Below are 22,510 nucleotides of genomic sequence, written 5' to 3'. Positions count from 1 at the left end.
GGAGAGGGCTTTCATGATATGACCAGTCAGCAGGTCACTCCATTAGCTAATGAGTGACCCAGGGAGATGACACATGGGAAATGAGCTAACTCACTGTGGTAAAACTAGAGGCCTGTTCAGAGGTCGAAGCTGACATAGAATAAAGAACGAGGCTGACTAAATGTTATTCTAGGGGCTGACTAACGGATGTAATTGCATTAGACGCGCTCTAACTGGCAAACATGGATGTGTTGCTGTTTCCTTGTGTGGGGCAGATGGTCAACACCAGTCTTTTATCCAAAGGGATTGAGAAATTGGATTTATTGATCAACTTCAATTTAGTATAATTCAGTCCACTGAGTCTTTGTTTCTGCACAAACCCAATGTGATGAGGGCCTTTACCTTCATTGTGACTGCAAGACGGAAGCAGTTTAATTAGTAATATTCAAAAGTGAATAATAACCTTCGCCAATCATGGATCTTGATGGAAAAGCTTGGGCCTTGGTAGACATTTGTGCTCTCCTGAGTGACATTCTTGTTTTAAATGTTAACATTTTACTTAAAATAACTACAAATGACTTCAACTATAGATGTCACAAGGCAAATAATGTATTTTCAGTAATACACACATTTGGTCATGCTTGTGTTCTAGAAAATAAATGGCAACCATGTGACTCTGTTATCCTAGCTTACCTTGAAGTAAGTTCCTCAATTCCCAGCAAACTAAAAAAATCAGTCTGAGAATTTTCGTCTAGACAAAATAAACAGAGGGAACCATTTCTCACATGGGAGCTTCCCATACCTTGAGCTAAGATGATAAGAAAAAAATGTGTTCATTTGATGAGATTACAACCAACCTAGCAATCTATATTTTCAGCACAATTTATTTAGATTATTTGAATATTTTGAAGGTACAGGAACCAACTGAGATTGACTCTGCAAGCTGGTAAACAGCACCAGTTACAGTACATGGCCAAAACATGAAATCAAAACGAATTGCAACGAATGGAATTGATCTACTATTCAGTGTCAAATACCCTGTGGGGCTTTTGTGTTATTGCTCAGGCAGTGGAGGGGGGGGTCATTTTATGGTCACACTGGGATGGGGTTTAGACAAAGCCAAGGAATATGAGGGACTTTCCCATCTTAGTCATTCAAGGCTTTTGATCCTGCCAAACTGAACTCTGGCTCTGTATTAAATGTTGTGTTTGGTAGACTGAATGGACTTTGTTTTGTATCCTTGCAGACCCAGTTTTTAAAAAGACAACAAGACCGCTTATATTATCTTTAAGACATCAATATATTAGTTCAGGATTTCTTTTGCAGACGATGAGATGTCTGACTTTTTCGGGAAAGATCTGCATAAATGAGCAACAGTTGCTGACTGGGTGAGGTTAAAAAAAGTATCAGCACCTTGTCAAACTTCAGCAAAAGAAAATCCAAAGAAAGCAAACACATTGATTGCACAAGCTGAAGGCGAGCTGGTACAAAGGAAGTAGGCATGTTGTAGAAATAATTAGACCATTGCACCAAAACTGCCACAGCTTGAAGATCAGATTTGGGTTCCCATGGGCCACCCATGCTGGAATATCCACCCCAATTACAGCAAAGCATCCACAATAACATATACATGTTATATAAGCTTCAATTGTCCCCCCCCCCATCTACCTTGGAGGGATACAAATGTTGGTCAATTTAACGTCTTACGCCTGATTTTTTTCCTGAGTTACAGTTATTCTGATGACACGACTTGTTCCCCCACATCAAGGCTTTCACATTCCTGTGAGGCTGACGGAGCACATTAAAAGGACAAGACCTTACAAGCTAAACAAAAAAACCCTCCCAAAATAAAAAATAAAAGCTTGAGGTGAAGGGTTGGAGGGGAGTTTAACTTTGAATGTGCGGCATCAACAGAAATGGTCACACGAGGATTGCACAGGCAGACACAGAGAAACAGCCTCTGACCTGAAGGAATCGCAGGAGCCAGTTTCTCGTGTAGATTGTTCCAATACAGCAACAGCGGAGGGGGGGTGGGGGGGGGGAGAACATTACGTCTGGTAAAACTTAACTGCGGCGAACAGTCATGTAGAGGTGTGGGGATCATTTTTGACTATTTATTTAACATCGGGGTGAATCTGAGGACTCCCACCTTTGGTTTTCAGCTGCTTATCTTTGTTTCGGAACCACCACAGCTCTTGTTTGCCTTGGAAAACTTAGGGTTGTCTGAGGTGGGTCCAGTCGTGGGACCGAGACCTAGCTTGCAGTTTCACTCACCTGTTCAAACACTACTGGGAGAGGAAGTGGGTCATTTTATTCTATGATTCTTGATGAAACTATTTTATGCGTTTGCCCTTTTTTCCCTCCTCAATCGTTTGATCTAATTTTATTACACTGAGCTGAGCTCTGATGTCTGAGCTCTGGACACAAAGAGTAAAGGTTGTGAGAGGTGAAGGTTGTTATGAGGTGCAGGCGAAGTGATTGCACCCGACAGCAGTTCGAATTTATGTCATTGCGACTTGTCGAAGCCGGGGCGACAGTGTTTTCTCAATTGACAGACTCTCAGAGCAAGATGTAAAGCATGTGTCTGGCTCTCTGCCATTCGGGCGCTAGGAGAAACAAAAGAGAAGAAAAGGAGGGACGGAGCAAGGGAAAGACAAAGTGCCTTATCGTTGAGATGACAGTAAATGCAGCCGAGTAGGAGTGAGATAATGTGAAAAATCTGTTGGCTTTATTTTCTGTTCTGTTTGCCAGAGGAAACACGGCGAGGATTGGACGAAAAATTGTCCAAGTGTCTCCTTGACCTGCTTCAGTCTGCTTCAGCCAAGACAACTGGCAAACAGGTCAAAACATCCTCCCTGACACACCAGCACCAGCTGACACCCAAAACAAGGAGCACACTACTGCTGAATCACTCTGCGGTTATTTAGCTTTTTTAAACTGGGTCCATGGCATTGATCAGCTTAACTGTTAATGTGCCAGTGATAACAGCTGCTTGCTAGACTTTGCCAAATTTTATGTTTAAAACATTATAAGCCATTTAAAATCAAAGCAAAAAGAAAAGGACCAAACCAAAGACAGGAAACTAGAAGTTTGCTCTGAGGATACTCAGCAGTGTTTCCTATTGTTTTCCTATAATTATCTAGTGGAAGCCCGCCATCTTCTAATTTCATCATGATCCAAAACATTTTTTTGCACTTCTCATAATAACACGAGAGATCTTTAATATGAATTAATGTCCAACACAGTTTTCCCTCCCTGGGAACAATATTCTAAATTGTGAAACCCTGAGTTGGGGAGATGCTAGAATCAATACTTATGAAGCATCATGGAATGTATTTTTCAGCTCAAATGTTTCCAGGCTTCTGTCTCCATGATCAGAAGCACTAAGCTTACAGATAAACACTGTATTTCATAACTTAAAAGCTGTGGTGTCTTTGTGACCTTGGTGGTTTAACGTCCCCAGGTAAAGTCATGCTGGGGATCTTTGTTATGTTTCATCCCTAAACTCTCTCCCCCACGTTTCCTGTTACCACGCTAATGTTGACTCACAAATAAAGGCACAAAAAATCCCCCCAATAAATACCAAAAGAACTTGACATTGACTGTGTAGAAGTTGTGAGTCCTTTCTGAAATGAGCTGCAGAACTATATACTGTCTCTACCAGCACTTGTAAATTAGTTTAGAGATACGTCATCCTGTTTATGATGTGTCGTAATTTCCTCTGCTGATGCTCAGCTCAGATCTACTGTTTCCAAAAAGCTGTGGGCATGAAGAGATGTATTTTGGATCATTACTGCATTTTAAACAGACTGTGTAAAGAGGAGAGAGGAATTCACTTGGTTCCCTCACATGGGACAAAGACCTAAAGAATGAAAACATCCCCAGTCATTTGTGATAATGTGTTTTTTTGCTGACTGGGTCAGACTGCAGAAAAAAGAGTCAGCTGGAGAGTGCATGAAAGAGAGGGAGAGAAAACGACAGAGCCAGAAAAAAAGACAAAAGTATGAAAGTATCATACTGCATGGAAACATACACCAATGAAGTGCAGAACTGTCCTACCAGGATCATATCAGTGTGTTCCCATGTTTGAGGTATTAAACCTTGAGTAATGTGGACTTTACATTTATGCTGAACTGTTTCAAAAAACATCCACAAGTTTGTCTAACTTTCCAGTTCTCCACCTGTTAAGATATGTTTCCGCACAGTGTATGTTTAAATCAAATAGAAGACACTTGTACATCACATATTGATGTTCAGTATCGATGAACTCTAAGGGGGATATAATGGTCGCCTTGATACATGAATGTTGCATAAGAGACAATTTATTTGAAACGTTTGATTGCACTGTACAAAGATTTTCACTATATAGAACAAGACTAAAAGTTTACAGACACACTGAAGCAGCTCTGTCAGGCTGTACTGCTAATGTCAACATGCATGTTTAGGGTGTTACATTGCTAATATTTGCTTATTAGTGCTGCTTTGTGACCAGCTGACTGACTGCCAGACATTGGCATCCATACGGTCAAGCTGCTTAATTAAACGTTCCAATTTATTAGAAAAATGAACCACTAACTTTACACAGTAGAAAATACTGTTGTGTATTAAAGCACAGCAGCTAGGTTAGGGAAGTTGATAACTGTGATGCAAGAAAGGGATTTCCAAGACATATAAACATACGGGTGTGGCCCTTTAGACACCAGTTCCCTTGGCATCAGTGCTTTGTTAAAAGTCATTATGTTAAAACAATCTGCAACCATAAAGCTGCTCTTTTCAATATTTTAAATAAACAGAGGATGACAAATTGTTTTAGCTTCTTTCAGCTGTTGTTTCTGTTTTACAGCCCACAACCTTGGCTCAGTCTTTAATATCGTTTAAGGATCCTTAATTTGACGTCTCAAACATAGGACCCTAAAGCAGCCATTTTAACGTTGACTATACCTGCAATTCGGTAACTCTCGCAAAGGACATTACAGCTCAAACATATCTTATCCTAAGCCTTTTTAGATTATTATCAAGGAGTAACTGTTTAGTTTCTTTGTCCACTCTCAAGTACCCAACAGACACTTCCGTCCCTGAGGGCACAGGGATGACGGCATGTGGGAAAAAGCTCAATTGGCCTAAAGATTTAGCTGCTCTCAGCTTCGTTCTCACGGTTCAAAGTGTCGAAGGAAGGGGGGAAAAAAAGCAGCTGGGCCTACCCCCACCAGCACGGCCTGTATCCAATGATGGTGCTCCAATTTAACTGACTGGGCACAGGGATTTGTTTGTTTAAAACCACTAACCTACTTTTACAGCCAAAGTCTTTATTGCATGATTTCTGAGCTAATGCTGAACGTCCATTCTAAAACCGAGAGAAATTGTTCGGCAAAAAATACTGAATAACCAAATGATGAAGAGGCATTTGAGATGTGTGTCAAAGGATACAGATTTTTCTATTTCTTTCTCTGATCATCTAAATATGTCATTGATAATGCACTTTTTTCTGTTGACTGAGGCAGTCATACATCAAATATTATGAGAAGGCTTGGATTACAGTTAGAATGACTTGCCTGAAGGACTGATATAATGTAACAAGACACTACTTCCTGCTGAAAACACCAAAGCAACCCCCTGTGAAACGCCAAATTACAAAACACTCTGTCATTCCACAGCCAGACATATCTTAGTATTTATGGAAAAAAGTATTTATTGCTGGAAAAAAGAAAGAAAAATGGAAAGAGCTAGGCGGGAAAGAATGGCAAAAAAATTAGACATAGGCAGAAATGGAAAAAGGAGAAAACAGCTTGTAAGGCTGTGTGAAAATATATTGATCTCTATTCTGATCTCACATCTGTATTTAAGTAATTGATTTCACAGCGAAAGCAACACTTCCTCCACAATTTAACATTAGCATTTGGCCCATGTTTGAAACCCTTTATCTACCATATACACACACCCAAAACCATTCCTCTTGTGCCATGTTCCATATTTAAAAGCAAAATGTTGCCCGCCTGCTGTGAATTAGCATATGAAAACATCCTGGTATGCACACAAATAACAAAATAGGGCAATCTATTTTAGGGTTATGGTTTCACTATACACCAACTCTAAAACGTATATATATAAAGTTGAATTGTGCAGCTGTCATGTGTCAGTGTATAGTGTGTGTGTAGTCCAAGCGGAAAAGTGGCTGTTAGAGTTTGGGTGTATGTACAATCTTATCCTTGCATGCATTGTTGATCCACTGTTGGTTGGTCAGTCCACCACCTTCGTCCAGACTGAATTATTATTTGATAATTATTCGATGGATTACAACACCATCATCTTGATGATCCTGACTTTTCCTCTATCACCATTATTCTGTTTAACACATTGATTTATGGCCACATAGCTGCAAGCATAATGACATCCCCATGTCTAGCTATGCTTACTATTTATAGTTACCTATTAGCATAGCATGATAACGCTCCGATTGATAGGAGTATGTAAGATGTACTTCTATTGATCCCATTCCATACAAAATAGCAGAGGATAGTTTCGATCTATCGACCTCTGGGTTATGGGCCCAGCACGCTTCCGCTGCGCCACTCTGCTGATAACACCCCAGATGGGACTCGAACCCACAATCCCTGGCTTAGGAGGCCAGTGCCTTATCCATTAGGCCACTGGGGCACATGATGCCATAAAGTTAGGATTCCGACCTTCACATTTGCCCACAGCACACCTGTGCTGAGGCTGTTGAGTCTACTTGTTTCGTTTATGTGTCTTTATTGAGATTACAGAAGTGGAATTAGTTCATTTCTCTGTGCATCTAATTAAAGCCATACACTCTACAGCACAACACAGGAATAGGTTGTCATGTTGTGAACAGCTGGTGGCAAGGTGTGGCTTTGGTCCATATGTTCCTACATTTTATTTAATTGACACATTATTTTTAAACTTTTATTTTCATGCTTTTTCCTAAAATCTACAAACTTGCAAGGTTGCATTTGATATATTGTGTTTTTTTCATTTTGATCCTGTTTTACACAACCAGATGTTTTATCAATCTCCTGTTCGCCTTAGCTGGTTTCAACATTTTACTTCTGTCACATCATTGTTGACATATCACTGCCTACAACGTCTAGCTTGTAATGGAAAAAACCCTGCTTTCCGTTATGTATATATCATATACAATTTAAGTTATCCACACCACTTTGCAGTTAAGGATAATGTCTTGCTAAATCCCATATTTTCTAAGCTCAGTAACAGCTGTCCCAGATTCAACCTGGCAACCTGCAGTCATTACCTTCTATATGCTTCAGACTGCAGCCGCCTGTATGTCTCAGAGAGCACTGTCCTACATGCTTGAGTCATGACGTGACATCATCTGCCTGAGTTTGCAATAAATGTCTCTGGAGTCAAGTTTATGAGCCAACTCAGCAGTTAACTCTCCTCCTAACTGTAAAATTCAAGACCATCTTCACAGTGCCCAAAGCATGTCACTCATTCTGAGGCAAGGCATGTGTAATCATAATGCATCTTATCTTGCAAAATATAAATATAAATTAAAATAAATACAGGTTTAATGAAAAATAGAATAAAAACAATAAAGCAAATTTAAAACCAATTCAAGAAAGAATAATAAAAGCATCATAAAACTGATAAATTCAAAGCATATGTTATCGGCAAGGGCATCTGATTCCAGTAGTGGGCACTGGAGCATAATGGCTAAAGGCAGTTTTCATTTTCTTTGGATTGAACCATAAACTGCTCATAAAGATGGATGACATTACAGTCCCCCAAAAGTGAAGCAAAATAGTCTTGATTGCCCCCCTGCTGGCTGGAGTAGGTCATAAACACTGTCTCCTCCATGTTAGCAGATAGGACATATACAAAACGAAAGTAAATAGAAATATAACATACTAACACACTAAACGTAAGAGAATGAACACGGTAGATGTTATATCTGCTACACAAAATATATTAGCATTGTCTTTTTGAGCAGGTTGGCCTGCTGATGTTAGCATTTAGCTCAAAGCGCTGCTGTGTTAGCATGGCCATACAGTTAGCTTTACAGTCTGATGAGAGATTGGCTCCAACATCCTCTATGGCTGTGTGAGAAACGAGAAGTAGTCTTGTAGCTCTGTATGCTCTTCAACCAAGCAATCAATGTTCAACACAAATCATCTCTGTTTTTAAAATTTTAAGTTTAGGCAGCAACAGGTTAAAAAATTCCCCAAAGTAGTTCTTTATGGACATGAAAGGCTGGCAAAAACCTTTCAACATTTTAGTATGCTGCGTCCTCTGCTTCTCCGCCTGCTACAACCTCCTCACATTGATCTTTACACCTTTCATATGGATCAATAGAGTTCAGAATGTGTCTCATAAAACCGGCTCAGGCCTGAGGGATGGGGTAGAGGGTCGGCTGGAGTTGGTCTCTAATGAGCTTCCTTCTGTTTGAAGTCCACAACAAATATCGGAACCTTGTAAGCCACCCTCAGAGTGGGAACCAGAGCACACAGGGGAGCTAACAATAGCATCTGACACTGAACAAAATAGACAGTTTCCTTATTTGCAGCATGTGTCAGTGTTTACCAAATGAGCACAAGCCAAAAGCAGCCTTTCACATCTGGGCTACAGTCCCACCATGTTCGTGTCCTTTTCTACAAAGGAATCGAATGGCGAGAAGGAAACATTTCACAGGTTCTGTTTAAGCACAGTAGGTAAAACAACGATCTTACAGGGACTATGTTTACATCCGATAAATCAGAACATGTAGACGTGTAAACATCTTAATTGCATTATGATATCCTGTTGGAGTTTTCATAGCACTTTTAGCGAAATCAACATGATGGCTTGATGTCATAGTTGCCCTCGGCTCTTTAACATGTCATGTAGAATCCTAATTGAGGGCCCACCAGTGTAAACAATGTAAGCCCTTTGGCCCGACAAACAATCACATTAAAGCTGTTATACAAGTCACTCATTCTTCTCATCTGCATGAAACTTCTCATCAGGCCACAAAACTTTTAAAGGTGCTGTGCGCAACATTTTTATCCCCGCCAAATTAAGACCACATTTTCCATAAATGTTGTTGCTTCCTGTCCTTTCTTGTTCCACCTCCCAATTCCTGGCATTGCTCCATAAGTGAAGGAGGAGGAATAGGAGGAGCTAATACAACAATATACTTCAATTTTAAAAACAAGCAGTTTGATTAACAAAAGAAAAAAACGTTTGTATCTCTCACAACAAGGTTGTTATTGTGCTGTAAGCAGGTCCTCCTTCAAAGCTGCCCAGGTGTCTTACAGTGATGGTGCTTTGTTTGGTTACAGCGATGATAGTCACACATTGATTCAGTCTACGAGTTTTTGTGCATTTTGACTCCCCATATAGCACAGAGGACAAGTTCTGTGGAGCAACAGGATGTTACTGTACTTCAGAGCCTATGAGCTACACTGTTAATGCACTGGGAAAATAACAGGCCCTGCAGAAGTTTCTCTAACATTTTATCTTCCCCCCTGGCAGCCTGAGCCCAGCTGCTGAAGTCCAGCACTAAGATGTCACATAACCACAACATTTTTCCAATGTGGGCGTACAGGGAGTGGAAATGAGCGAGCGAACGGTGAGCGGTCACTAAGTAAAGAGCAGGAAAGAAAAAAAGTCCCTCCAGTGAAGAAATGCCATTTCTGTGGAAAAACTGAATGTCTTTCTTTTGTCGAGGATGAGAAAAGAGAAAGATGGGGTTTTGATTTTTGAGAAAGAGATGGATCAGTTTTGAACTGGTATACATACATAATGCACAGATACAGTATTCATCCTCCTACACTCACCTTGTGCCACTGCACTTTACTTGAATACATTTGTCTAAAAATGATATTTAGGTCTCAGATTGTCTGTATTTTGATTCTGTGTTATGTTTTATTTTATATTTTTGTATTCTATTTGATACTCTCACATGTTCTCAAGTCAAAGCAAAACTTTTTAAATGAATCTGATGTCCATCAATGATATTTTCAACCTCCTCACTGTGCTTGCACAATGCATAAGCATTATATCTATAAATAATAAAGCTTTTGATTGATGAGAATTATGTTGCAATGATTATTCGTATTGCTTCATTTACCAGCCCTACAATCCAACTCTCCTTTATGTGCAGACAATGACAAAGACTTGATAAACGGCAAAGCAAAGCGAGGTAGATCTAATGCACAATAATATATTGATTCAAATTGAACCTGTGTTTGTATTGTTATGAATGAAAATCATATTGCGATCCTTATTAAGATTGTTTTATCAGCTACTTGCATCCAACCAGTGGCCCCTCGTTTTTTGCCTATTCAGCAAAGTGTGCTCTTGCGAGTCAGCTTCCTTGATGACGTCACCACATCTGCACAGATGCTAATCAACCTAACTTTATTTAAACGTTCACGTCAGAAGCTGAAAGGAATGAACCTCATATGTGTTTAGATGAACCAGCCATTTTGTCTTCGAACTCAAATAAAGACCTGAAACAAGAGCTTTAACTTTAACTTTAAATGGAGCTGCTAGCTGAATTGTTCGGGGGGGGGGGTGTTTAGCCAGCTTCTTTCACAGGGGAAGCCTCTGTAAGACCGGTGGTGTCCGAGATGTACACTATCATGAACATTAAATGGTGTCCACTTACTTATCGAGGACAAAATAGAGGTCAAATGCTCCCTGACAGGAGCTCTCCGGCTCCTCCTGCTCCTCCTCCTGCGGCTCCGGCTCACCTCCCGATGGAGAGCCCAGCAAAAATAATCCCAACAAAAACACAACAAGACGCATATTCGACACAAGTCTCGCCATAGTTTCTCCTCGGGGGGGTGGGTGGAAAAAAAAAAAAAAGTTAGTTCCTTTGTGTAAAACAAAAGAAAGAAAAAAGAAGAAAAAAAAACTGTACTTTAGTGACTTCTTACATCCCAGAGACAGAGAGGAGATGCGACAAGGACAAAAAAGATGCAGGCGCTGCGTCTCTTTGTGTTTGCTGTGCTCAGTTTGCAGCCATCACCGGTGACACCGCATCACAGCCACCGAAGAAAGGAGTCATGAGAAACAGATCAGGGTTTCAGATGGCTCACGATCCCACAGCTCGCACGAACACATCCGAAGACAGAGAGAGAGAGAGAGAGAGAGAGAAGACAAAGGAGAAGACGATGCAGTGTCTGTGCGTCCCTGACAAAGTGTCAACGCTGTTTTTTGAGTGTGAGAAAAAAAAAAGCCAAGTGAAAGCGGAGTTGGAGGAGCTGGGAGCCCACGGGGACAGACTTGGCTCAAGTGGAACAGGTTTCATGTTTCATCCTGAGGAGGAGGAAGGGGAGAAGAGAGAGAGAGAGAGAGAGAAAGAGGAGAAAATGGGTCAACATCCCCTCCGTGCGCCGCCCTCACGTGGCACACTGGAGAAGTTTGGGAGGAATATATCACTGTCCCTGTTTAACACTGCTGAGGTTCAGTACAGCTGCCTTTTCACTTTAAACACAGGGAGGCGATGTGTTTACCTGCAGTTTTATACATGGGTCTTACAGCAGCAGGCACAGAGGCCCTGCACTGCAAATCACAACCATACATGTGAAATACAACAACACATAAATGAATAGAATAAAAATGGGTAATCAGAAAGGAAAACACAAGTGAGATAACGTAACAGATCAAACAATATAAAAGAAACAATGGCAAATAAGAGAACACAATAACAGAACAGATAATGCGTATAAGAAAACACAAAACAAGTCAGAAAACACATAACATAACAACATATATTAAAATGTGCAACAGCAAAACAAAATACGCAAAAATCTAAAAAAACACAGCAACAAAGCAATTAAACACAACATCGAATCAGAAAACCACAGCAAATCAGAACAACAAGGAATCAGAAAACACAATAACGAATCAAATGACACAATAGCAGATCACAATCAAAAAACACAGCAGCAAATCAAAAACACACCAGCAAATAAGAAAACACAAAAGCAAGTCAGAAAACACAATAATAATTTTGAATACACAACAACAAAACATAAAACGTCAACAATTCAAAACCCACAGCCAATCAGAACACACAACATCTAATCTAAAAAAAAAAAAACGAATCAAAAAACACAATGGCAAATGAAAAAAAAGCAGATAAACAAAACACAATAACAAAATTTAAAAACAAAAACAAATAAAAACACAGCAACATATCAATAAAACACAACAACATCAGCTTCTAAAGGAAATGGGCAGTACCCGCTGATTGCCTCTGATTGGATGAATGCACTGCTCGTCTTTATAACTATGGGAGCAGCTCTTTCCTCTGAACAACCCTCTTTTAAACTTGTGAATACTCATTGTGATGTGAGAAGTTGACAGCATATCAAGTATCACCTCATATGTATGGCCTGCATCAAAATATTTACTTAATTACTTATTAGTTATAGTAGTAGTGACAGTAGTGACCCCAAATGCCTCACATAAACAACAGTATCCAGCAAAAACATTGAATAGAGGGACGTACTCTAGGCTACATTTCTTAAATAAAATCAAATGTTAATTGAACGACATTTCATCTTGGTTACCTGGTGAGCATGCACAACACTGAAGATTGAGTTTTTGTTTGTTTGTTTAATTGTTATTAAGTCCACATTGCAAGTCCTTGATAGATGTAAGTACGATCATTCAGAGCAGATCTTTTGGTCTGATCCACATGGAGCCACAAAAGACAAGGATTGAGAAACTGTGTCACAACCCTTGAAGCAGATTGTGCGTGTGCTGCACTTCACTTTCAATCTCGATAAAAATCCTCTGTGGGTTTTCTGTTGGTACCGCGACCTTGTTTACCGTGGTACAGCTGGAGATGTATTTATTTTTTCTCCATCCTGAGTGAACTGATGTTATCATTTAGCAGCATCATGAAGAGAAATGTTTCATTCTCACATTTCAGCTGTTGGCTCATGGTAGGAGCTGCCATCACGTCATTGTAAGTGAGATTTATGGTACATTCATAGTCTGTAAAACATGACAAACACACACTTTTGTGTATTTTAATAGAATTTTTTTATTGTGTCTCAACACTGGAGCTGATACAATCACATTCCACATGGCATGATCTTTACTGCATTAAAGATGTACAGCATTTACAGCATATGCAGTGAGGGCATCACATGATGCTTTTCTCACCAGAGTATCAAGTGGACTTCTTAAGACTTCTGAATTCCTAATATCTGGCAAACTTGTTTTAAAGCAATTTTAACTGTTTACTTAACTTGTTTCTTCTCTTTTGCACAAATTCTCAAAAATGACATCATGGAAAGTTGTCTTCATATTGCAACTTTTCACCACCATCCATCCTGAAAACCTCAGGAGCCAGATTACAATTCAACAAGAATAAAAACTTTCAACCTGTTCAACCTTTGTGCTACTTTTCAAACATGCTAACAAGGCTTATGGGAAAATGACACATTCATTGTACTTAGTCTACATTCTTTTGTTCTTAGACAAATCTAGAGTCTAAATCTTGTAACCATTTGGCTGCCAAAGCAAAAGTGACTGTTGAAACCCCATTTCAGGGCCTGGTTTACTTCTGGCCTGCAAAGTGCTTGTTGAAGATGGCCTTGGCGGTCTCGAGGGCAGCGTCAGCTGAGACGGGTATGTGAGGTGCGATGCCAGCTCCCTCCCACGCTGGCCCGGCGGTAGTGTCAGAGTGGATAGTGGGGATGCTGAGGAAGATGTCAGTCTCACCAACAGGGAAGGTCTTTGGTGGGTGGGAGCCTCCGGCGGTGGTCTCTCCAACAATCATAGCACGGCCAAACCTCCTCATGATGTAAACAAACTCCTCAGCGGCACCGGCAGTCGCTCCACTGGTCAGGATGATCAGGCTCTTCTTTGAGCCGTACCTTGTGCCTAAGGTAGTGGATGAGGAGGAGGCAGAGCGAGGTTAAAATGTGAGGTTGATGAAGTAGAGAAGTGATTTGTGGGTTGTGAAAAGGGTTTAATTGAATAGAAGAGAAGAAAATGGCAGGGCATTATGATTGACAGTGTAGCTATGAATATGGAAGTTAATTAACTTAAGAATAGGGTGCAGCGTGTCTGTACAACTGTGGGATGATTCCTAAACACAAATACAAAATGCAGATGCTTCTATGGTCTGTAATTTTTTGTCAGTTGAGGGCAGCAGAAATATTCTATCAACACTTAAGCCAACTGCTTAGCAAACATTTGCTATTATACACAGCCAGCAGGTAAAAGTCAAAAGTTTTCTTAGAGCTGTGCTTCTGGCCACCTATTGAATTTAAGCCCAAAATAATAATAATAACCCTGTATAGCTGTGTTATCGGTCTACGTCATTTCATGATTGATTTAACTGGTTCTTTAGCCATTAAATATTTCCCCAGCTAATAGCCTGTTGCTACAATACAATGACTTAAAAATGAATTACCAGTGAGTTCAGACAAGGAGAGGAGCTCTGTGGTATTGCCGGAAGTTCTGTCGTACAGCTTGTCCAGCACAATCTGCTTGTCGGCATCAAAGAAGTAAGAGCAGAAACCAGAAATGGCTGTTGTTGGGCCACCAAGGTTGTTCCTGAAAGTACAGTTACACAACAGTCATAGGGAGCCTAGATTCTCGATAACATTAAAATTAACCTCTGTAAACCTTTCATTTATGCAGGCACTAATAAAGTTAAGTAACTTATAAGTAAAACCTAAATTTAGTCATGGGCTGATTAGCTTTAGCAGGTTTAGCGGATGATTTGTATTCCAAAATAAACGTAAATGTACAATTTTAAGCAGAAGCTCTGCGAGTAGAACAACAAACCTCAGGTCGATGATCATGGCATTAGTGTTGACAACTTTGTTCCACACATGCTCAACGATAATTTGGGCGATAGGTTTGACCTCCTCAAAGTCTCCAAACATATCAAAACGCAGGTAGCCGATGTTGTTCTCAAATATGTCGGTGTGGAAGGAGACTTTGATCAGCTCAATGAACATCTCTGGTGAATAATCCTGGCAAGAAAGACAAGCAGAAAATAGAGCTAAAATCTGAAGCATGTTATTGTCTAATATATGCATTATTCAAAGTAAATTCTATAACGGTATTTTTACCCTTTCTTGCAAGCTCAATGAGAGTAAACAAATATATATCCTAACGCAACACCTACAATTTAAAACATGTATTTGTTAAATTGACAATAATAATCAATTTCTGGACCAAAAATATCTTGTATCTCATGAACAAGGGTCCTACCATGGGTGGAAGAGCTGGGGTATTGCTGGTGGTCTTCAGGCTCTTGTCCCCAGAAAGGGTCTTGAGGTCAGCAGACAGCTTTGTCTCCAGACCGTCCTTGGAAACAACCATGCTGTACTCTCCGTTTGCCAGGAGCCCTTTTAACTTTTCTGCAACACTAGCCCCAATATCCTCAAAGGCATAGTTGGCAGCAATCAGGGATGCTGATCCCTCAATGATGGCTGGAACCTGAGCCCGGAGGTTGACGATTTTGATTGCGGTAGCGAGGGCGTCTTCAGCATTGACCTCCACATCAGGGGTCACACCTACAACCTCCCAAGTGGAGCCAGTGATGGGATTGATGGACTTTGCAGATGGCACGGTAACGTAGAAGTCAGTGTCAGCCACTTTGATTTTATCGACTTTCACAGAGCCCCCTGAGGTCTTCTCGCCTACAATGGTGGCCCTCTTCAGGCTCTTGAGGCAGTAGGCTACATCCTCGGCAATGCCCTTGGTGTTTTTGCTGGTGAGGACAATGAGGGGTTTGGTAACACCGTATCTGTCTCCCAACAGTGTGGTCATAGTGAACAGCTTTGTGGTGGTGTTTGACGGACGGTCATATACACTGTCAATGTGGATCACAGGCTCGGCTTGTGTGAAGTAAGACACAATGTAGGGGATTCCAGAGACATCCCCGCTGCCAGTGTAGCGTAAGTCGAAGATGAGGGATGAAGTTGGCAGGATTTTATTCCAGACCAGATCTAGGAGCAAAGGGCCAACTTTTTCAGCGACCTCCTCCCCAAGGATGTGGTCAATCCTCAAGTAGCCAGTGTTGCCCTCCAGGATGTCGAGCTTGATGGATGTCTGGAGGACGGCAATGAGCTGATCGGCAGGCAAGGGAGGCATCTTCGGGGGAACGGCAGGGACATAGTTTTGCTCGTAGGAGACCTTCAGACGTGGGTCACTGACTGTGCTCTGGACTCCAGAGCTGAGGACCATAGCCAAGGTTTCGGCATCTGGGATGTTGAGAACCTCCGTGTTGCTGTTGGCTGCTTCAATTGCCTCCTTCATTCCTGCCAGCTTCTCTGGCGAGCAGTAATTGTCCATGATGATCTTTGCCATATCAACAATGAGGCTGGGGGAAAATGCTGCATGGGTAAATAAAACATTTCCTATAATTAAAAGAGATGCTACCAAAAATATGGCCCTTGCCATTTTTGTCAGTTTAGTTTAGTTGAATTAGGTAAATGGGAATGGCTGCCGAAAAGCCAGACCTCCTTCCTCGAAGAGGTGCTTTTTCAAATGGCACATATTGGCTGCAAGGTTTCTGTTAACACACTCATAAGAGGATTTAGCCCACAATAAACCTCTAAGCGTATTATCCTCAGTGCTTCTGCAAGGCAATAACAACTTAGCCAGGAAGATTTAGTAACAAAAGAGTGTTGCAAAAGATAAGAGACTTAAATTTCCATTACATACACCTCTTTAAAGCTTTGTGTGTCAAATTAGGCCATCTCTATGAATTACAATTATAAAGAAAGGAGTTAAGGATGATGAAAGTAATCATCCTGTTAGAGTAAATCACTGTTTGCTTATTGAGCCCCTTGGTGTCAGTACATTTATGCATACTATTATATCAGTATAATGTGTGTGTATTATGTAATTCTTGTGAATGAAAGCACAAGAAAATATAAAAAATCAAAACAAGTTACTGCCATATAACTCAACACAAGCTGCTCAATGGGCTCTTCAACACAGGGAACACTCCTTTTGATACCTGTACTGAAAGTATATTTAAATTCCACTTGGTTCTTTTTTTTTTTCTTAAATGGTTTACAGTTCATTGCAGTTGTTGGTTGTTTACTTTTAAAAGTGGCATGAATAAGAACAAGATTCAGTTTTGGTTTGTTTGATGCTTGCTCCCTCTGCTGGTTTTGTGGTTAAAGAACAGAAAAGCTCAGATATAGATTCAAGCAGACTGAAAAACACAATGCAAAGCAAAAGAGAAAATACTGACAAATGAATGACAAATAATGTAACTACCATAAAGAGTCAATACGTAAAGGATATTAACATGCATTTATATAATGTTGAAATAATTTTTCATGTATAAAGAACTGAACATTCACCTTCCAATACAAAGCATTTAATATGGAATGAAAGGGAATCACACAGAAAACAACAAAACAGAAGAGACAAAGGCAACTTTACTGAATAAAATATATAGATATGGGTTCATACAGCCATCATATAAATAACAAAGTGCAATAGAATTTACTTTATGAAGAAATTGAGGTTGTGAAAATACCACGGTAGATAAGTAGATTAAGGTTTGGTAACTTCCTTCCTCCAGTGAGATAAACACTAATGCAATACATTTGGATACATACAGCTGCCAGGTCTGGGGTTTGGGGAAATAATATAAATGCAGATACAGCTTGTGAAGAACCAACATTTTCTATTACATCTAAAAATGGATAAACAAAGATTATTGTTTCCATGATGATATCCCTGTGAAAAGGCATCTGAAACAGTGCTTACCCTGTGACCGTAAATCTCTAAAAAGCACAAATATTTAACTCTTCTGGTATAACAAGGAGATCTCGATCTCCAGTTAGATTGAGGAAAAGCAGCTCAGGGATAGATTATACAGAACAAGACTGTTTTGTGTACTGTGACTATGGTCAGTGGATTACATGTTTGATTTTTATGTGGAAAACAAGAAGGCCAGTCATACATGCAGCTCTCAACAAGTGGCCTGTTTCGGGTTTAAGTGGTGGCTAAACACAAAGACAAATTGAGCTATTATATGTTAAGAAATAAGAATAAAACAATCTATTTACTGTTTTCTCTCTTCAACAGCTTTGCTTCTATTAGTCTCTGTGCTACATGAAGAGCATTACTTGCCTGGGCAAAAACATGAGGCTCAACCCCTGAAACACTCCACATCTTCCCAGTGGTGGCACTCAAAACAACCTGGTTCGGGATGGAAGCGTACAGGGTGCTGTCCCCTATCTGATAGGTTCCACTTGATAGAGACCCTCCAATGGTTGGCTCTCCAATAATTGTGGCCCTGTTTAGGTCCTTCATTGTGCGGACGAACACTTCAGCTGCGGACCCAGTCATATGACTGGTGAGGATGTAGACATCCTTGGAGGACCCATACCTTTGACCCCTGACCTGAGGCAATGTCATGACCTCTGTCATTGTGGTCGTGGTGCGATCGAAGATGGTGTAAAGATGCAGCAGAGGTTCTACGTCAAAGAAATAGGTGCACAGAAGGGGAATTGTTGCTGAAAAACCACCAGTGTTGTATCGCATGTCAATTACGAGAGCATCTGTGTTTACTATATTACTCCACACTAAGTCTATTAGCTGTGTGCCAATGGCTTTTAACACCTCTATGTCGGCCATCATGTCAAATCTTAGATAGCCAACGTTACCTGGCAGAAGCTCAATTTTAAACAAAGCGTCAATTATGTATCCCACTTCCTCTGCTGTGGGGATCTTTCCGACGTCATGAATAGTCTCAGGCTCAACATCACAATGGAAGACATGGAGACGGTGATCACCTGAAGCCTCTTGGAGGTCTGACGTCAATTGAGATGCCAAAGATTCAAAATCCACCACTGACCAGTACTGTCCCTCAGCCCATTTGCTCAGCAGCACCTTATTGACCTGCAGGGCGACTTCATGGATGGCATAGTGTTTTTCTAGCAGTTCCCCAATTACCTCCATTAGGGACCTGAGCCCCTGATGGAAATCTGCGATCTCATGAAAGTGATCTACAGCTTCCTCAGCCAGGACGATGGCATCAGGGACCACACCACCTCCCAGCCAGCATTCGGCATTGTTGTCAATAAAGTTAATGACGGGGACAGTGATGGCAAGACCTGTCCCTTCTATTTGAAACATCTTTGAGTGCATTAGGGTACCAGATGTAATTTCCCCAATGACTGTGCCACGATGTAGGGATTGTATTAGGTAAGCAAACTCTTCACCAACACTTGCTGTGTAGTAACTGGTCAACACATAAACCCCGCGTTTGGATCCATAGCTCGGGCCTGTAATTTGAGGGTAGGAGTCATGTGCTGTTGTTGTGTTCTGAATCCGGTCATATATTGTGAAAAAGTGATGCTTCTGGGAAGTGTCATACAGATATGACAAAATAAGAGCTAGAGAGGTAGAGCATCCACCAGTATTATAGCGAAGGTCAATAATCAGGTTACTGGTGTCTTTTAAGGGCTCCCACACCTTTTTAGCGAAGAACTCCTCTAATTTAATCAGTGGAGAAAACTCAACAAACTTGTCAAAGCGGAGATAGCCAGTATTGCCCTGGAGAATTTCAATTTTAAACGTTGTTTCAATCAGTGTTCTTAATAATTTTGAATCATCAGGGACTTTGTAAAGCTCAGGGTCCCCCTCTTCAATGGCAGCATTGTCTTGCATGTATTTGATGATGAGTCGTGGATCCTCTGTCACAGTCTGGAGGTCCTGGTTGAGTCTCATTGCCAGATCTTCCTCAGATATGACAGAGAACAAGTCCATAGTTTGCAGATGTTGAAGAAGAGCTGGGACTCGGTCAGTGAAAGCATACCACCTCCTGATTATGTTGGAGATGCTCTGAACAACCTGTGGAATGGCACTCCTCACAGCCAGAAGGGACTTTGCTTTTGGGACAGCTTCCTTTGCAATGACGTTGACTGTTGGGGGAATGCCACTGACCTCCCAGCTCTGGCCTGTGATTGGACTGACAGATCTTGCCACAGGAACTGTTATGTAGAACTCTGATCCTCCAATCCTTATCTTTCTGACTTTTACTGACCCACCAGCAGATCGCTCTCCAACGATTATAGCCCTCTTTAGGTTTTTTAATGTGTATGCCACTGCCTCAGCAGCCCCCATGGTACGTTTGCTCGTCAAAATAATCACGTCTTTCTTCTTTCCATACCTCTGTCCCTTAATTGATGGTATGGTCCACAGCTCCCTGGTTGTATTTGAGGGCCTGTCATACACAGTGTCTATATGAAAGATGGGCTCAGGGTCAGAGAAATAGGAGATTATAAAGGGAACTCCAGACAGTTGTCCAGCTGTGCTATACCTCAAATCAAAAATCAGAGAGGATGTGCGAGCAACTTTGTCCCAGATGTTGTCCTTCAGCAGGGAGCCAAGTTTCGCTGCTGTCTCCTCCCCAATGATCCGATCTATCCGCAAATAGCCAATGTTGTTTTCCAGGATATCCACCTTGACAGAGTTCCTCACCAGCCGGATCAGTTGTTCTCTGGGGAGAGAGGGCAGTATCGGGGGCATCACTGGGACGAAATTGGGCTCGTAAGACACAGTCAGCCGTGGGTCGTTCAGTGCCCCTTGTACTCCGACTGTGAGTACAGCTGCAAGGGTCTTCCTATCGGAAATCCGCAGGATTTCTCCGCTGTTGATTGCTTGTTGGATGGCCTCCTGCATCCCAACCAGGTTCTCTGGAAAGCAGTAGTTTTCCAGCAGAATCTTGGCCATTTCTAACACCAGAGCGGGCTGGAATGATGAGTTGGCAGAGAGGGTACATAGGAGAAGCATCAATACCAGTGGTGGTGTGTGTTGAGTCTTCATCATTACTCATGGAAAGAGAACTTCTCTGCCTTTGCTTTCACTGGGGTGTGTTAGCTCATTTGTCTGTGTCGAAGGATGGTGGTTTTTGGAGGAGGGAACATTGTCATTGTGGTAGGCTGTTTTTGGATAACAACCACATCATCATAAGAGGCTTTTGTTCCCAATAAACCTTTAATCGTATTATCTGTGGTGCATCAGCCAGCAGACAATGGCAGACACAATAGAAATTGGTGTAGAGGAGATACAGTGTCTTTCCTCTCCCACACAAACACAATAATTTAAATGTCATGCATTTGCTTTGACTTTGTCCAAACTACAGTGCAGTCTCCTTTGTGTTTGGATTACATTCTGTATAATTTTCTAAATTCCCAATTGTTTTATACCACCTCAAATTTCTGTTTAGGAAAAAAACGTGGGCATTTAATTGGTTTGAAATATGAGTGTGGGCGGATGGGTGCAACACATTTACAGAATCTCTCGCACTTTCCCCCCTCCCTCTCACTCTCTCTCCCTTCTCTGTTATAAAAGCTTACGGTGGTGTATTTCGGTGCCACTGGTAGCTTTGCGGGTCATGTCTGGGTCATTCCACGATGACATGATTACAGTTTGTGGACACGTGGCAAAGCCTTCTTAAATCACATGCAGGATCAGAATAGGGGGAAATCGTGCCTATATTATGAATATAGGAACAAAAGGTTCCTTGTAAAGGTTTTATCTGGACTGAATGACTTGCTTACTTTCCACTGCCTTGCATTACACTATTGTTTTTTCAAAAGCGACACATTTTCATTTGGTGAACAGAGTGAAAAGGGAAAGGTCAGAAAAGTGTTGCTCTGAATAACATTTGATCAGAAGTGCTAAGCTGACAACTTTTCCTATCATGTAATTCAAACTCAGTTTATTGAAGAAGTAGGTCTGTACTTCAAGCTTGAACGTGACATGAGTCCTTCGACGCAGGACCCTGATCTACACATTTTTGCAGCTCAGACTTATGCAGCTTCCGAATTCTAGACGGTGCTCAGCCTATCTTAGCGTCTTAACTTTTAATACCGCCTCATACATTGCAAAATGCAATCCCTTCTTCAGCAATTCCCAGGAATCTAGACATTTGCAACACTGAACCCTGTGTTACTTTGTCCTCATGTGTCAAATATAAGAGCAGCTAGGAATCCCCTGATTGCAAACTTGTGTTAAATACAGTTGCAAAAAAACCCCAACTCTGGTAGAGACTTAAAAAATCTCATTAGTTGCCATACAATTGTGTAAGCATAGTCAAAGAACAGCTATGGTAACTATCTACTAATTAGTCAGTTTGGATTCCCTAAAGCCTGAGTAATGTCCTGTACCCCACCTGCATAGCACTAAATGACAGACAGAGACAGTTAGCAACCACCTAAATGGAGCATTTAGCAGCCTTTTAAGATGATTTAATATTGGATTTACATTTATATAGAGTGGAACATATGTTGTTCATACTAAAGCCACTAGGTGACACTGTGGCCTTTTGTGTATCCCCAGTTTGAGGGGCGCACCAGCGCAAATAGAGGGTGACAACGCAAACCCGGAAGTGGAGGGTCTTCCTGTTTGAGTGACTCACCTGTTCCTGAGTCACTTTGAGAAACTTGTGAGACGACTGTGAGACTTCATACTTTCAGAAACCATTGTAAGTTTGTCTTGTTTTTCTTAAATTTATTTTGTTGTTGTTTATTCAGGGTGGGAAAAAATATCGATACGGCAA

The 22,510-nt window shown here is 41.1% G+C and overlaps 3 protein-coding genes and 2 non-coding genes across 7 annotated transcripts in view; all 5 read right to left on the bottom strand.

Moving 5' to 3' along the window:
- antxr1c (ANTXR cell adhesion molecule 1c) overlaps positions 1 to 11,253 on the bottom strand; it is a 35,420-nt gene extending 24,167 nt beyond the window's left edge. For 2 of the 3 annotated variants that reach the window (XM_034571169.1, XM_034571172.1), the window contains exons 1-2: positions 10,871 to 11,253; positions 10,607 to 10,832 (exon numbers count right to left, since the gene is read on the bottom strand). In XM_034571169.1, the coding sequence (XP_034427060.1) occupies positions 10,607 to 10,767 (161 nt within the window). In that variant the 5' untranslated portion in view covers positions 10,768 to 10,832; positions 10,871 to 11,253. Of the gene's footprint in view, positions 1 to 10,606 lie in introns of all 3 variants that reach the window. The other variant, XM_034571170.1, reaches the window with a different exon arrangement.
- Positions 6,484 to 6,555, bottom strand: trnam-cau. The gene has a single exon. It is a non-coding gene; the product is annotated as a tRNA-Met (tRNA).
- On the bottom strand, positions 6,561 to 6,633 carry trnar-ccu. The gene has a single exon. It is a non-coding gene; the product is annotated as a tRNA-Arg (tRNA).
- A 1,730-nt stretch (positions 11,254 to 12,983) lies between the features above and the next one.
- rbp3 (retinol binding protein 3) lies at positions 12,984 to 16,445 on the bottom strand. The gene is made up of 4 exons (XM_034571156.1): positions 15,187 to 16,445; positions 14,755 to 14,945; positions 14,378 to 14,520; positions 12,984 to 13,842 (listed from the first exon to the last, which is right to left on the bottom strand). The coding sequence occupies exons 1-4, from the start codon at positions 16,378 to 16,380 to the stop codon at positions 13,517 to 13,519; spliced, it is 1,854 nt and encodes a 617-aa protein (XP_034427047.1). The 5' UTR covers positions 16,381 to 16,445; the 3' UTR covers positions 12,984 to 13,516.
- Positions 16,446 to 17,934: 1,489 nt separating this feature from the next.
- On the bottom strand, positions 17,935 to 20,679 carry LOC117753419 (retinol-binding protein 3-like). Its single transcript, XM_034571495.1, has 2 exons — positions 18,069 to 20,679; positions 17,935 to 17,945 (listed from the first exon to the last, which is right to left on the bottom strand). Exons 1-2 carry the CDS (start codon positions 20,677 to 20,679, stop codon positions 17,935 to 17,937), a joined length of 2,622 nt encoding a protein of 873 aa, XP_034427386.1.
- Positions 20,680 to 22,510: the final 1,831 nt, after the last annotated feature.

Source organism: Hippoglossus hippoglossus, chromosome 19 (genome assembly GCF_009819705.1).
Source record: "Hippoglossus hippoglossus isolate fHipHip1 chromosome 19, fHipHip1.pri, whole genome shotgun sequence".
Lineage (NCBI taxonomy): Eukaryota > Metazoa > Chordata > Actinopteri > Pleuronectiformes > Pleuronectidae > Hippoglossus > Hippoglossus hippoglossus.
This window is presented reverse-complemented; position numbering and strand designations above follow the sequence as displayed.

Bases quoted from the DNA above. Each gene is read 5' to 3' on its own strand.
- rbp3 (XM_034571156.1), bottom strand. From the start codon at position 16,380: ATGGCAAGGGCCATATTTTTGGTAGCATCTCTTTTAATTATAGGAAAT. The intron at 14,946-15,186 runs GTAGGACCCTTG...CTTTCTTGCCAG, and splicing joins CCCCAGCTCTTCCACCCATG to GATTATTCACCAGAGATGTT. The intron at 13,843-14,377 runs GTAATTCATTTT...CCACTACCTTAG, and splicing joins CTCCTTGTCTGAACTCACTG to GCACAAGGTACGGCTCAAAG.
- LOC117753419 (XM_034571495.1), bottom strand. From the start codon at position 20,679: ATGGCCAAGATTCTGCTGGAAAACTACTGCTTTCCAGAGAACCTGGTT.